This window comes from Megalobrama amblycephala, linkage group LG14, assembly GCF_018812025.1.
Source record: "Megalobrama amblycephala isolate DHTTF-2021 linkage group LG14, ASM1881202v1, whole genome shotgun sequence".
In the NCBI taxonomy this organism is placed as follows: Eukaryota; Metazoa; Chordata; class Actinopteri; order Cypriniformes; family Xenocyprididae; genus Megalobrama; species Megalobrama amblycephala.
Window position 1 is genome coordinate 15,249,976 of NC_063057.1, and position 14,967 is coordinate 15,264,942.

General features: G+C 38.6%; 2 protein-coding genes across 3 annotated transcripts in view; one reads left to right on the forward strand and one right to left on the reverse strand.

Annotated features, from left to right (window-relative positions):
* The window catches only part of recql (RecQ helicase-like), an 86,659-nt gene that overhangs the window by 18,953 nt on the left and 52,739 nt on the right, over positions 1 to 14,967 (forward strand). The window lies entirely within an intron of this gene.
* The window catches only part of LOC125245049, a 59,922-nt gene that overhangs the window by 15,723 nt on the left and 29,232 nt on the right, over positions 1 to 14,967 (reverse strand). Inside the window, exons 7-11 of one of the 2 annotated variants that reach the window (XM_048155479.1) lie at positions 13,948 to 14,163; positions 12,797 to 12,882; positions 12,093 to 12,189; positions 8,249 to 8,314; positions 2,294 to 2,518 (exon numbers count right to left, since the gene is read on the reverse strand). In XM_048155479.1, the coding sequence (XP_048011436.1) occupies positions 2,294 to 2,518; positions 8,249 to 8,314; positions 12,093 to 12,189; positions 12,797 to 12,882; positions 13,948 to 14,163 (690 nt within the window). Of the gene's footprint in view, positions 1 to 2,293; positions 2,519 to 8,248; positions 8,315 to 12,080; positions 12,190 to 12,796; positions 12,883 to 13,947; positions 14,164 to 14,967 lie in introns of both variants that reach the window. The other variant, XM_048155478.1, reaches the window with a different exon arrangement.

The following is a 14,967-nucleotide window of genomic DNA, read 5'->3' on the forward strand; positions in this document are numbered from 1 at the left end:
TTTTACAGAATGCAGTGTGTACTACTGTACTGTACTGTGCAGTATGCAAACTTTCTGCATCCAGAATCGCATACTGTTAGAGTATGTACTGCATATTAATAAAGAACATTTATAAAGTGTAAATGTAGTATGAATACAGTTCACACATAATACACATGCCATGTTGGCATTGTCTTGTTACCGAAAACATTAGCCATTTCGCTCTTCTCTAATATTTACAAATGTTATGACTCCTTTCCTGTAACCTCATGGGACATCCCATTGCACTTCAGGAACTAAGCGTAAATAGTAGGTCACCCAGGTATTTTTTGCCTACAGTATTTAATGAATACTGCACATTCAGACACAACTTTGGTAAACTATATAGTAGGGAAGTATGCATATATTTGGATTTATAAATAAGGGCTATGTTCAAAAATATCACACTATTAATATTATTTCTGCAGTGTATATATATATATATATGCACTATAAACATTTTCTGCGTCAAATACTTGGAATCCTACTACACATTTGTCCATGTCTATAAGTTCATACTCACAACGCAATTTACTTGAATTTACCCTTTATTTCCAGTGTGATGAAAGGAATACATGTAGTTTAAGTAATACTGGCCACAAATATCTCATTCTTGACACATTATTTTTGAAAGTTAAAGATACTGTCATAAAAGTAAAATGTCTTGGTCAAAAAAAGGTCCATTGTCTGTTAGCGAATTAGAAAGCACAACTCACACAGAAGTCAGTTTCAACCCAAGCACCTATTTGTTGGTCATTGTGGAGAACTCACATAAAAATGATTTGGATGGGAACTTTATCACCTTCTCATGAAACTCCCCATAGCACGGATTCCCATAGGAATGGCTGGATATGCCAGATTTTTAAATGATAAAATAAGGGAAAAAATGAATACACTGTGATCACAATTTTAACTAAAACAAGAGAATCCAATTGGTACAACATGGCCACTATTTCACTAAAATGAGGGAGCAAATTAATAAAACATGGCCACAAATTAATACATTGAGGAAACATATTCTTAATTCAAGGCCACAATATCTATTTTTTTCTCAATTTCACATTGTGAAACAGACTAATTCACCTTTTTTATTAAGCTAGAAGCCACTCACTGATTTAAACATGAGGCCAGATGAAAACAATGTATAAAATTAGTAAGCAATGCACAGTATATAAAGTACTGTACTATCCAGAATGTAGTGTGCTAGTATTCCATTCTGAATGCAGCCATGCACATTCAGAAACCAGTGCTATATATACAGACAAACACTGAATACCTGCTGCAGGTAGGGGCCACAGAAAGGGAAAGCACAAAGACAGAGAAGAAAGAAGGGAAAAACTGAAAGAACAGGGAAGGCCAGACCTATTTTGGGACACTTGTCATTTGTGCATTGATTTTCTGGTCAGTATGGAGAGAGTGGGTACAAATTATGTCCAATTAGGGCTTTTGAGTCCCTAATGAGGAGCCACACTCACACGTGTCTGAGAGGCCTCACAAATATTCATACACACAATTTATGGTGAATGCCGTCTTGTTCCGAGGGAATCCATAGAAATAATCGGTAGAGAAGTATGAGGGAACTTAAAACAGGGACAAATGTAAGTCATTCTAAAACAGATTCAAATTTTCAGCACATTGGGGCATTAAAAAATTCAAACAACGTTCTTTCTCTTTACTTTCTCCCTTTCAAACTCCTCTCACTTTCATCCACATACACACAAAGAGTAACACTCGTCTCTGATGTGAGCGACAGCTGCATGCTTCCTCCTCTTGTGCTTGATTAGGAGCTGAAGGGACCTGTCCAATCAGGCCTATTCACACAATGCCCCTGCATTCACAGAAGCCCTGTGACCTTCCATGGCCCCGCTGGGGCTCCGCCCCTTCACCTTGACCTTCAGTACACACCCTCTCTCTCCTCAGCACTCCAAACTGCATATCCAATCATGAAAAGGGCCGGCAAATTGGGACCATCGGCGTAGATCGGCAGAACGGCACTCGAAAGCACAGCTAATTAAAAAATCAAGTGCAAAGCTCCGAGCTCAAAACTAAACAAGAGGTGGTGGACCGACTGGAGTGTGTACACAGTGTCAAATTACAGCAGTGGGGTTCTCTGTTTGAATGGTGTGAGCGTTTTTGTTGTGGCCTACTGAAAGGACCTTATCAATCAACAGTTTAAATTGCCAGTTCACACTGGCAGATTGGTAAATAAGCGACTTAGAAATAATGGCTTAGTACATTCACCTTATTATAATAAAATATGGATTTGTGTACTTACAGTCCTCAAACTTAGAGCAAGGGCTCTGATGAGTGGGCTCTGCCAGGTCTTTTCCATCCTGGAGTTTGGAGTAAATCTCCAGGGCTTTATTCTTCCTCCTCTTGATCTCCTTCTTCCTCTTCCTCTTCTCTCGGAGTCTGTCGGACCTGTTCCTGTGTTTTTCAGCATGGTCACTGCTCTCTGGGCATTGCAGGACCAGTATGGTCCCCTCGTTTGTTGGGCTTTCTTTAATTTAGCAGACATCAAAGCATATAACATGCAAATTAGATTATTAAATAATGCAGCTGATTTGTAATTAGTGACTTAATATAAATTAATAATAATGTTTTTATATAATATAATAATATAAATAATTGAATTATATAATAATAAAATATGATACATTTAAATGTTTTTTTGCAAATTTTGAAACAAAAATATATGAAGAATTGTTTGTATATCTCACTTTTAAAAATAATGGCTGCAAGATCAAATAATAATAATAGTGATTCATCTTTAGAAAGCAGAAAGCAATAGTAATAATGGAAAATTCATTGAATGTTTGATTTCTTTTAAATTTCTTTTTTAATAGTTATTTACAGATCCCCCTAGCACTCTCCCGCTGCCCCCTGGGGGTCCCGGACCCTAGTTTGAAAACTCCTGCTTTATGGCCCAGGAAAGATGGGGACCACCCATAAATATGTTTTGCTGCGCTGACCTTTAATATTCTCTGTTTTCTTCTAAATGCTGCTGTTTCTAATCTATAATTAATTTTGTGCATTTTAAATCATATACAGTAGTCAATAGAATAAGATCTGTATCTGTTTAATTTATCATTATGTGAGACCACAAACAATGCTTTCTTTCTTTTTTTATACGTATTCTTGGCTTTTTCTGTGAATCGGATACTAATGGGTTTTCTGTGGCAGAATTCTCAAATGTTCCTCTTAACTCTTCCATACAAAATGTACTTATTCTGTTTCCTTCCTGCTTTACACTTCATAATCACATTTTCTGTCCTTCCTCAAAGACACCATTTAAAAGCAAAATGCTCTCTTGAGAGACCTGGAGGTCCATTAATTTACCAGCGGTCCCAAATTAGCAGCTTTCATTAGAACTCATTGAGAAGTCCTCACAAAGCACTTCCTGCGTTTAGAGACACAAAGAGTGAGATCGATTAGCACTGAACCTGTGGGGGTTTCTGGATTCAGCATTTAAATCTAAAACACTGGACTGTGATGTGGCTTTGTGCAACAGTGTGAGAGAGAGGAGAACAGGAAAATCAGCTCTCATTCTCATTAACACAACTGCACATGAATTCCAGGGGTCAGTTTGTTAATTATTGTCCCACAATGACACGTCTTGTTCTGTCTGTCTGCTTTTTTATCATTTCAACCTCATGTTTCTACACATGCAATTACATGATGGGCTAGTAAATGTACAATAGTAAATGTCTTTAATAGTTGGTTGAGATTCAGAAATTGGCTGCAAGTTTAAATAATAAAATCTCTGCAGAGATTAATATTTGTATTTGATTAAAAACATGACACTATTACATTACAATAATATTAATAACTACAATATCAAAAAGTATTATTAAATAATTTATTTAATATTCCAATATTTTTTTTAACAATTAAACATTTTTTTGTTTACTTTTGTGCAAAATATTTGTTTTCTCAAAACAATTAATAATATTAGTTGCACAAATGTCTCATGTCTGGTTACAGAATTTATTTATTTTAATGGTTTTGTATACTGTGATTAGACATATACTACGATCGTTTATCGGGACTGAACACAATTCAATGTGCTGATAAGAGCAGGTGTCTCCGCTTCTATTTTCTAATCCTGATCATATAGGCTAATGCTGCTATGGATCGCTCACCTTGACAGATACCAATACATCATGCTCAGCATGTAATGGTGTGAAAACACCAGCCATATTTTATGGTTTTTCAAAACGAGCAAATGAGACATGAAAATGGACAGTTAAGCACTTGCTCAGCTCTAAAAATGGGCCATAATGGATCTGTGATCAGCTCTGTGCAACGTGAGAATACTGACAACAAGGCACCTTTGCATAAATATTGCAAGGCCAAACGGGTTTACATAGTTTATGATTCATAGTTTATGATCCACAGACTGTTGGTCCTTGTAATCTAAGCAAGGAGACTGCTGCCGCCTGAACTTGATGTTGGAAAGTTTTCTGTTCATGCAAATTTTAATATCAGCTAATCATGGGAGGCTTTTGTTGTTTTTATTTTAGAAAAAGAAAAAATGCTAACAAGTCTTCACACGTGAGATCAGAGAATGTCAGGTTCTACTTCCCACTGGGAAAGCACATTTTATTGATTACTGGTCTAAAATAACATACTGAAAACACATTTGAATGGTTAATTAATTATATTAGTGACTTTTTTGGCCCATTTTATTTATACCGATTTAAATGCTTTAAAAACTTTGATTCAAAAAGACTGCACAGAATGATCTACGAAATCAATACATTGATTCAGAATGAGAACTGTATGTTTCTAAAAGCTAGGTGTATTTTTTAGTGGATTAAACATCTCTAGACCCTGACCGTTGTGTGAAATCAAGTTTCACAGGGTAATTTGCGAAACCCAACTAATTCCATTCAGCGCGGCCTATCTCTCCCTGTAAAACCTCCTTTTCTTACACTGCCTAATCCTCCAATGCAGAACAGTGATTACTGAACGGTCAAAGCTGGAAACAAGGCACTGACCTGCTTAGAAACCATCTTAAACCCACACACGCCAGGTTACCATACCAACTGGCCGGCCTGAAAGAGACAGATAGCTGGATTTGGCTGAGAGTGGCAGAGTCAAATCCTACATCTAGCCCTCCCCTGGTGCTCACAAGGCCATAGAAGACAAAACACAAACCTCCCCTGGTCCGCCTTGGTTAACACACACCCTGCCCACCCTCCCATGTGGAAATCCGAGCATCCAGCGCACCAGAAAGAAGCAAGAAGGTCGACCGTGTATCTCTTTCTTTGTGTGTTTGAGAAAGGGATGAGCGTCAACAACACAATCGGACGGCGAGAGGCTTTCAGCAGTACCACCCAGAGCCATTCTCCTCCATCTTTTGGCAAAATAGAGGGAGGGGTGGAGGAATAAGGGAAAATCCCTCCTTGATTATTATTCATGGTGCTGATTGTCCTTTCTGGATCTTCAGTTTCCCAACACGTCATTCCATTCTAGCAGCGCTGACAAGTGCCAATCAAAGAGTCGGTATCCGGATTTCAGCGCTGTCCAAACGATTGAGGATTTGGCAAACAATGGCTTCCGAGCCCTCGGTGACAGTGAGAGAAAGACAATGGTGGCAAAGTGACTGTGTCAGTGTGTGGTCCTGTTTTAGGGTGAAACGATCCTGCTACGAACACGGCTAATCTCTCCTTCCCCATCTCTTTCATTCACGCCCTTAATCTGTTCGCCGGTGCCTGGTGTCTTCCAGAACAATCCGCCTGGGTCAGTCTGGCTTAGGCCCTTGTTTTTGTCCGGGATGATGGCACATTCATGTCCCTCTGTGACATCTTCAGTTTCAGCTGAATGCTAAAGACTATAATAAACACTTTCAGGGGTCACCCGAGTGACCAGGAGAAAAGCAATAGTAGCCATTCCGTCACAAAAAGGGATTAGGACACCTATGAATACATTATGAGTCAGGAGGACAAAGGAGTGGTCAGGGAGCCGAAACTGGTGGGAATCGGGACCGTGTCATGTGTCATCTTGAAAAGTGACCGAAAAACACCTTTATTAGTGGATGCGAATCATGATTTGAAAATGAATTGTTTCTTCGAGCTGATAAATAATTAATGGTGTCTTGCAGAACCATGACACATCGTATTATTTTTATAAGAAAAAAAGGTAAACACATTTAAATCGGACACAAAACCACACACAAATAAGCAGATTATGTCATAATTGATGGCTTTAACCCTGTAAAGCCTGACATATTAAATAATAGTCTGAAATATTGATTTTTTTTATTTTTTTTATGGAACTGTTAATTGAACCTTTAGTCAAAATCTAAAATAAAAAAATATTTACATTATATTTAATACACCAGGCTACTACGGCTCATATAGTGTGATAATAGGAGAATATGGAGCTCATACTCAAGGAGGAAAAAACACCTCAATTTTATTCAGAGGCCCAAACTGAGCAGAAATATGCACTTTAGTACAGTTGCTGATATTTATATGTCTAAAAAGTTGAAATTTTAGCTTTTATTGTGGAGGGCAGAACATATAATGCAATAAATTAACGTTCCTCAGAAGCCTCATATTTGACACACATATTTTAACATGATTTTTCTAAAAAAAATATGTACGGATAATCAAGTAAACCTAAGTTGCTTCAGTCCAGTAAGTGTTCATCTTGAAATGTTACTAAAAATATATTCTTACATTTACTTTATATAAATCCGTAAAGATTTTACAGCAAAAAAACACGTGTACTACAACCTGAAGAGGGACGTTTTTAGAAGGCTTGTAGCAGATTGTGTACAACAGATTTTTCAGCAAAATGTTTATAATTTCAATCATTTACTCACCCTCATGTTTTTCCAAACCTGTATGACTTTCTTTCTTATATGGAACACAATTTTTTTTTTTTGAGGAACTGTATATGTGTCCATATAACGAAAGTAATTGGGGTCCGAACCAGCATTGGACCCCACTGACCTCTATTATATGAACAAAGAAAGTCATACAGGTTTGGAATTACATGAGGGTGAGTAAATGATGAAAGAATTATTTTTTTTTGCTGAACTATCCCTTTAACATCAGTGGTTTTGATGGTGAGTAGTGTGCTTTCATTCCTTTCTCCGACTTTCCTCTATAAAATTGAGATTTTTTCTTATTTTTGAGTCCCAATCAGTGATAATCCAAATGGTCTTCTCAGCGGGAAGCCTTAATCTCATGTCCACTGTTTTAGACACATTGAAGCTTCTTCAATACCTACTGGCCCTGGGATGACCTCGCATTGACCCCACACTGACCCTCTCCCCAGGAGTGACCATGTCTTTGGACTTTGAGGAGGGTCGTTGTGCTCAGACACTCCCACCATCTCCTAGGTTACATGAGTAAAGGGACTCACACTGAGCGTGATTAAGCAACATTAATGTACGAATTGATGATGCTCTTGAATCAAAACAATATATCCCTATCTGTTCACACCGAGCTTGTTATTATTGGTGTCTGAGAACTGATTTATTCTCACATTTACTTCATATTTCTTTACACAGAATATTATATTAATTTTACACTAAGCACTGAAACAGCATACAGAGCGCTGTGTGTCTGTTTTCTTCCGGGTGCACATGTGTTATGAGTCAGAGAGCGCACATTCGGTCTTGATCTGTCAATCATATTACATGATCATAACTCCTGCCCTTCCGGATGACGACGTCCTGTACACTTCCTCATTCTAAATTACATACATAAACAACTAAGAGAAATGTTTCTACAGAAACATCCACTTTAGATCGCACTCGAAGTTATTAAAAGCACTCGAATGTGGTTTAAAGTAGGTTTTGAGCAAACAGTAATAATCTCATAAATTGTGGTTGATGCTAACTGTAGTTCTAATGCACCAGTTAACCAGCTGCGATTATATTTTATGGGCATGAATTAGGCACGAATTAGCCGGAGGTGATCAATTGTTTTGTGTTGGTTGGGAAAACACTGATCGTCTGTGATTCGCTTCGCTTTATTGTGTCACACTCAGTGTGAAAGGGCCTTAACATCTCTTTTGAGGTGAATTACTTTTATTTGCCATCTTGTTGAAATAACTGAACCTAAGGTCCCTTATTCATTTTGTTATGGTAAGTCTCGAATGACTAACCGAGTCTTTAAGTGTTGGGACTATGACTTAGCTTGTAAAATGAAGAATAACAAAATGGGATTTTTTAGTCACTATCCCATTGGTGTTATAGTAAAATACCACTCACCTGTCCGCAAAGCACTGGGAGAGAGTGGCGACAAATAGAGCGGGACATCATCTTGCAACTCGCAACCTTGGGGTGAAACAGGAAAAAATTTTACAGATTAAGAACCACAAACATTCACCGACTTAAAAAAAAAAAAAAAAAAAAAAAAAAAAAAAACTCTCAGTGCTGGGTTGCGGTGACGTTTTGCTTGATGCCTGGTCACCATCTACTTTCATTGTATGGAAAAGAGCAGCGTTAACATTCGGCTAAATTTCTCTTTTTGTGTTTCACAGAAGTAAAAGGTTTGAAATTACATGGGGATGAGTAAAAAATACATTTTTGGAATGTTTTAACTGAACTAAACGAAAAGACTAAAGAAATTATTGTAAATGCCCTTGAGCTTTAGAACAGGGTTGTTTTGGGGGCAACATTGTGCCTTGCATATATGCCAGTCTGAGCCGCTAATGGAGGTGGGCGACTGATTGAGTAACATGGAACATTACTTCCTCAACACAATGACGGATGTTGGTCATTAATGTTATTCTTCAAAGCTATGACAGATGCAATACAGCTCAACTTCACTGCAGTGCCACAGCTGAATGGGCTTGTGTTGGATATTTCCATTCTGGTTAAGATTACATCATGAGATATAGGATGAGAGTAGGCTACATTATAGAAGCAGACTCTTAATTTTCTCTCTGGGCACTAATTTCATTTATGTACATAAGATGGCCACACAGGGAAGACAGGCTTGGCATCAGGCAGCTGCCTCTCAGAGGGATTATGTGGCTTAACTGTACCAGAGGCACAAGGATACCAAACACTGGCCTGGCAGCAATGAGAGCTCCATGAAGTGGCACCTTAGGCCAGTTGCATAAACATACAGTAGCCACTATGTTAAGACTGTGTCTTAAGAATTTGTCTGACCAACTAGCAGTTAGTCAAGGGATAATCAGTCTTACTTTTGAATTCAAATCTACTTTTTTATGTAACTGTCACAACAAAAAGTTATTACTAGTCTTCAAAAAGAAAAAGAAAAATGATGATGACTCACTTGTAAGACAAGTTTATGTAACCAGCCACTTCAGTCTACACTCTCAGCACTTGCAGGTATTTATTCTTTAGGTGGACATTATGAAAGGTGTGTTATACCACACACATACTGGAAATTACTGGTCCGTGTCTGAAAGCTGTTAGGATCACATCAAAGGATGTGTATTCTGCATATTTATTTATGGTCAAAACGGTTTCATTTTTTGGTTAATGTTTAAAGGAATATTTTGGATTCAATACAAGTTGATCTCAATAACATCAGTTGGAGGATAATGTTGATACTACAAAAATATTATTTTCACTATCTCGTACTCTTAAAAAAGGTTACAGTGAGGCAATTTATATAATCACTTAAACTTTCAAAAATTTGTGGTCAGTAAGATTTTTTAAATATATACATTAATACTTTTATTCAGCAAGGATAACAGTAAAGACCTTTCCACTGTTACAAAAAAAAAAAAAAAAAATGCTGTTCTTTTAAATTTTCGAATCATTAAAGAATCCTTTCCACAAAAATAGTAACAATACAAAATGTGGTCAAAAAATCAGCATATTATAATGATTTCTGAAGAATCGTGTGACACGGAAGACTGGAGTAATGATGCTGAAAATTTAGCTTTGCCATAACAGGACAAAATTACATTTTTAAAAATATTTAAAAAGAAAACAGTTATTTTAACTATTTTAATGATAAGAAATTCCACAAAATTACTGTTTTTGCTGTATTTTTGACCAAATAAATGCTTAATATAAAGACTTTTTTCAAAATCATAAAAAAAATCTTACCAACCCCAAACCTTTAGATACTTGAATTCTTCTGTTAAAATCTGTGTATTATTTGGTCTGTAAAACTGTTACAGTAATCATTTTTACAGGTGTTTAGGGTTTATGATGTTAGGTTGTGAAGTTGTAAAATTGGATATAACTTCACACAGAAAATAATAAGTAAGAATTGTTCAGGTCTTGTGACTATACATTTGAAACAGTGAGTATTTTGATATTTCTGGATTGCACCCATTCACTTCCTCAGTAAGTGCATCACTGAAGTTTTTTTTTTTTTTTTTAAGGGGCAAGTCAGTATCTCACAGAAGTGAGTACACCCCTCACATTTTTGTAAATATTTTATTATATCTTTTTATGTGACAACACTGAAGAAATGACACTTTGCTACAATGTAGTGAAAGTAGTGAGTGTACAGCTTGTATAACAGTGTAAATTTGCTGTCCTCTCAAAATAATTCAACACACAGCCATTAATGTCTAAACCGCTGGCCACAAAAGTGAGTACACCCCTAAGTGAAAATGTCCAAATTGGGCCCAAAGTGTCAATATTTTGTGTGGCCACCATTATTGTCCAGCACTGCCTTAACCTTCTTGGGCATGGAGTTCACCAGAGCTTCACAGGTTGCCACTGGAGTCCTCTTCCATGTTAGAATGTTAGAGACCTTGCACTCCTCCACCCTCCGTTTGAGGATGCCCCACAGATGCTCAATAGGGTTTAGGTCTGGAGACATGCTTGGCCAGTCCATCACCTTTACCCTCAGCTTCTTTAGCAAGTCATAAATCATATTGGAATACTACCCTGTGGCCCAGTCTCCGAAGGGAGGGGATCATGCTCTGCTTCAGTATGTCACAGTACATGTTGGCATTCATGGTTCCCTCAATGAACTGTAGCTCGCCATTGCCGGCATCACTCATGCAGCCCCAGACCATGACACTGCCATCACCATGCTTGACTGTAGGCAAGACACACTTGTCTTTGTACTTCTCATCTGGTTGCTGCCACACACACTTGACACCATCTGAACCAAATAAGTTTATCTTGGTCTCATCAGACCACAGGACATGGTTCCTTAGTCTGCTTGTCTTCAGCAAACTGTTTGCAGGCTTTCTTGTGCATTATCTTTAGAAGAGGCGTCCTTCTGGGATGACAGCCATGCAGACCAATTTGATGCATTGTGCGGCGTATGGTCTGAGCACTGACAGGCTGACCCCCCACCTCTTCAACCTCTGCAGCAATGCTGGCAGCACTCATACATCTATTTCCCAAACACAACCTCTGGATATGACACTGAGCATGTGCACTCAACTTCTTTGGTCGACCATGGCGAGGCCTGTTCTGAGTGGAACCTGTCCTGTTAAATCGCTGTATGGTCTTGGCCACCGTGCTGCAGCTCAGATTCAGGGTTTTGGCAATCTTCTTATAGCCTACACCATCTTTATGTAGAGCAACAATTCTTTTTTTCGGATCCTCAGAGAGTTCTTTGCCATGAGGTGCCATGTTGAACTTCCAGTGACCAGTGTGCATCTCAATCAGCTCCCTAGTTCAGTAGTCAGGGCACTGATCAGGGAATCGGCCACATTCATTTACATGATATACTGATTCACGACCTAGGGAGCTAGGGAGCTGATTGAGATGCAGGGAGAGTGAGAGCAATACCACAAAATTTAACACACCTGCTCCCCATTCACACCTGAGACCTTGTAATACTAAGGAGTCACATGACACCGGGGAGAGAAAATGGCTAATTGGGCCAAATTTGGACATTTTCACTTAGGGGTGTCCTCACTTTTGTTTTTTGTTTTTTTGTGGTTATCAATATTATGCCACGAATGCTATGAACTGAGCTTAATGTAGGCTACTGAACCTGGAATATCCATTAAAGCAAAAAAAAAAATAAATAATAATAATATATATATATCAGCAGTGAAAGAGTTTGGAGACAGTGTGAGCATTGATATAATTTCCATCTATGTCATTTCTCGACTGTAATCAAATGGTGGTGTGAGTGATTGTACACCTTGGTCCTCACAGGTGGGTTTCTTTTGGTTCTTAGAGCTGCTCTCAGACACTCTTGAGCTGACAGAACAAGAGGATGATGTCCTTGATCCACTCTCCACACTGATGAGCTAAAAGCACCAAAATGAACACACAAACAGGTCAACACAAGCAGGACAGAAGTGTATAACCACCAAATGTGAATGTGTGTTTGCGGCCATGGTCATGCTAAATGTGGGCCCTGCTGTGCTGCAAAGAAGCAATGGCCTCCCTTGTGCCAACAGTAATCAGTCCTGGGGAAAATCTATTGTACCAGAACTTAATTGACAGCAGCTTACAACACATTCATGTTTCGGCCACTATACCCCTCCCCTTGCCTTCCTCCTTCCTTCATAAAAGAAAGATTAATGCCTCCATCACTTTGCACCTGCATCCAGTGTTTTGTGTCCTCGTACCCCTTGCTGACACTGTTTACCTCCTAAACCTTGCCCTCTGGCCCCACTGTGGCACATCCATGCCCTAAAATTCAGCCCCCTTATCAGCGTGGCAAGTCAGAGGAGCCCAACTTCCTTGTGGCTGCACCTTTTTCTCGTCCGTATTGACTGATTAGCCCCACACCTGCTGCCCAGCAGCAAGCAGAAATCCCCCAGGCGCCTCCATATAGAAATGACAGCCATAAAGTCGCTTGCAGATTCCTCTCTGTGTGTGTTGAAATGGTTTTATGAGCAAGGTACTCACCCCAGGGCACTTTTTGCGTTCCTTGAAAGTTGCCAAAGAATCTTGGCCACTGTTTCTGCCACTTAATGGTTTGCGGTTGTCTAGGACTGCAAATAGACACATGCATGCTTGAAAACAAGGGCAGACAATATATATAAAAGTGCAAAAGAAATACATTAAGAGGGACGATAGTGAGTGATTAATGCCTTGTATCTGACATGACTGAAGGTCCATAATCTCTCTGCAAATACTGATAGAAATGGTGCCTAACAAACCTGCAGCAGCACCTGTCTACTTGGAGCATGCCAGGTGCAGACACACCTAGCGAGGAGCCTGGCCTCCACGCGCAGCCGTGCATGTTTGTGCCAGACTTTAGAAACACATTAACACTATTTCAAAACACATCCCATCAAGATTGCACCCAGATCTGATCCGGCGCACGTGGGCTTCCTTTGTAGTGCCTTTATCTGTGGATTGCGTCTGAACAATGCACAATAGTCGCATCGCAGGATCAAGTCCTGATACGGGGGCCGTTGTGACCAGACGTGTGGATGAACTGAGGTTTTAGGTTAATGATAAACTTGACCCGTTTTTTATCTTGATTAATATGACTTTTTCATAACTCCATAAAGCGTTTTTTGGAGGAGCAACAAACCGCTACATGTTTATGGCTTCAGTTAAGGACTTGTAGCCGCGCGCCCTGGAACAGATGAGAGGCATGCCGGCTTTGGTTCAAAGGTAACAGCAATGGGGTCACACACACACATGCACACACAGACAAATACTTAAAACATTACTCTCAAGGACGGCCAACAATCGGCACACCCGTAACGTTATTCCCCGACGCCCTCTCTTTTACACAGCGCAATTGCCAAATTTCCCCAACTCAAATCAACCGTTCCTCTTGGGATTTTTCCCCCCCCTCCTAACTGTTATTTTTCAGAGTTATTTAAAGGCAATCAAGGCGCTGTTGCTCGTGAATGTAAACATCACAATCTGATGTGAGGTGACGGGGAGAGATAGCAGGGCCCAATGCGTCTGCCTTTTTACGCGCAAATACGCGCATAGACAGGCAAGCTTATACGTGCACACACCCACACATAAACGGACGCACACATCTACCGCTACACTGGACAGGTGCTTGGCAGCTTGCTATATGATATGTATTGTACCTGTGGACTGATAATATTGGGAAATGCCCGAGCTCCAGACTCTAAGGCCAGGTTCATACTCCTCCCCGTCTGGAGTGCTACACCATTTGGGGCTTGGGATGGAACCAGGGCTTTCGGATCCTTTTCGGTCCAATAGCAAAAGCTGCACACGGGACAAAGATCCCAGATCACCCGAATCACATCCCACAGTCAGTGCCGCAAGTCCAGGGCTCAGATCTGTGAAAAAATAGAAAAAAAAGCATATCAGCCATAGCTAATTTGATGTGAATGTGAAATAAAAGCACTTTTGTTGACTTGTTTTTAATGAAAATTGAATTATTGAGTTTTTTGTGGGCTCTGGTTGAGCAAAATAATATCATAATTAATATTCTAATATAAAATATATCTAATGTTTATATAATTTATGTATATAATATATATTTCAAATACATTTAATAATGTATTTTTTTATTATTCATATGCATGTATCCAAAATGATACATGCATATGAATCCAAAGTTTATGAAGATCACATTTTGTTATCACATTTAAAAAAAAATTCCCTTTAGGCTGTTCCATGTGACTGCTTTTTGAAGAAAACTTGTTTTTCTATAAAATAATAACTCTAAAAGATAATATAATATAATATCATATAATATAATATAATATAATATAATATAATATAATATAATATAATATAATATAATATAATATACAAACCCGATTCCAAAAAACTTGGGACACTGTACAAATTGTGAATAAAAAAGGAATGCAATAATTTACAAATCTCATAAACTTTAAAATTTTATTCACAATAGAATATAGATAACATATCAAATATTGAAAGTGAGACATTTTGAAATGTCATGCCAAATATTGGCTCATTTTGGATTTCATGAGACCTACATATTCCAAAAAAGTTGTGACAGGTAGCAATAAAAGGCCGGAAAAGTTAAATGTACATATAAGGAACAGCTGGAGGACCAATTTGCAACTTATTAGGTCAATTGGCAACATGATTGGGTATAAAAAGAGCCTCTC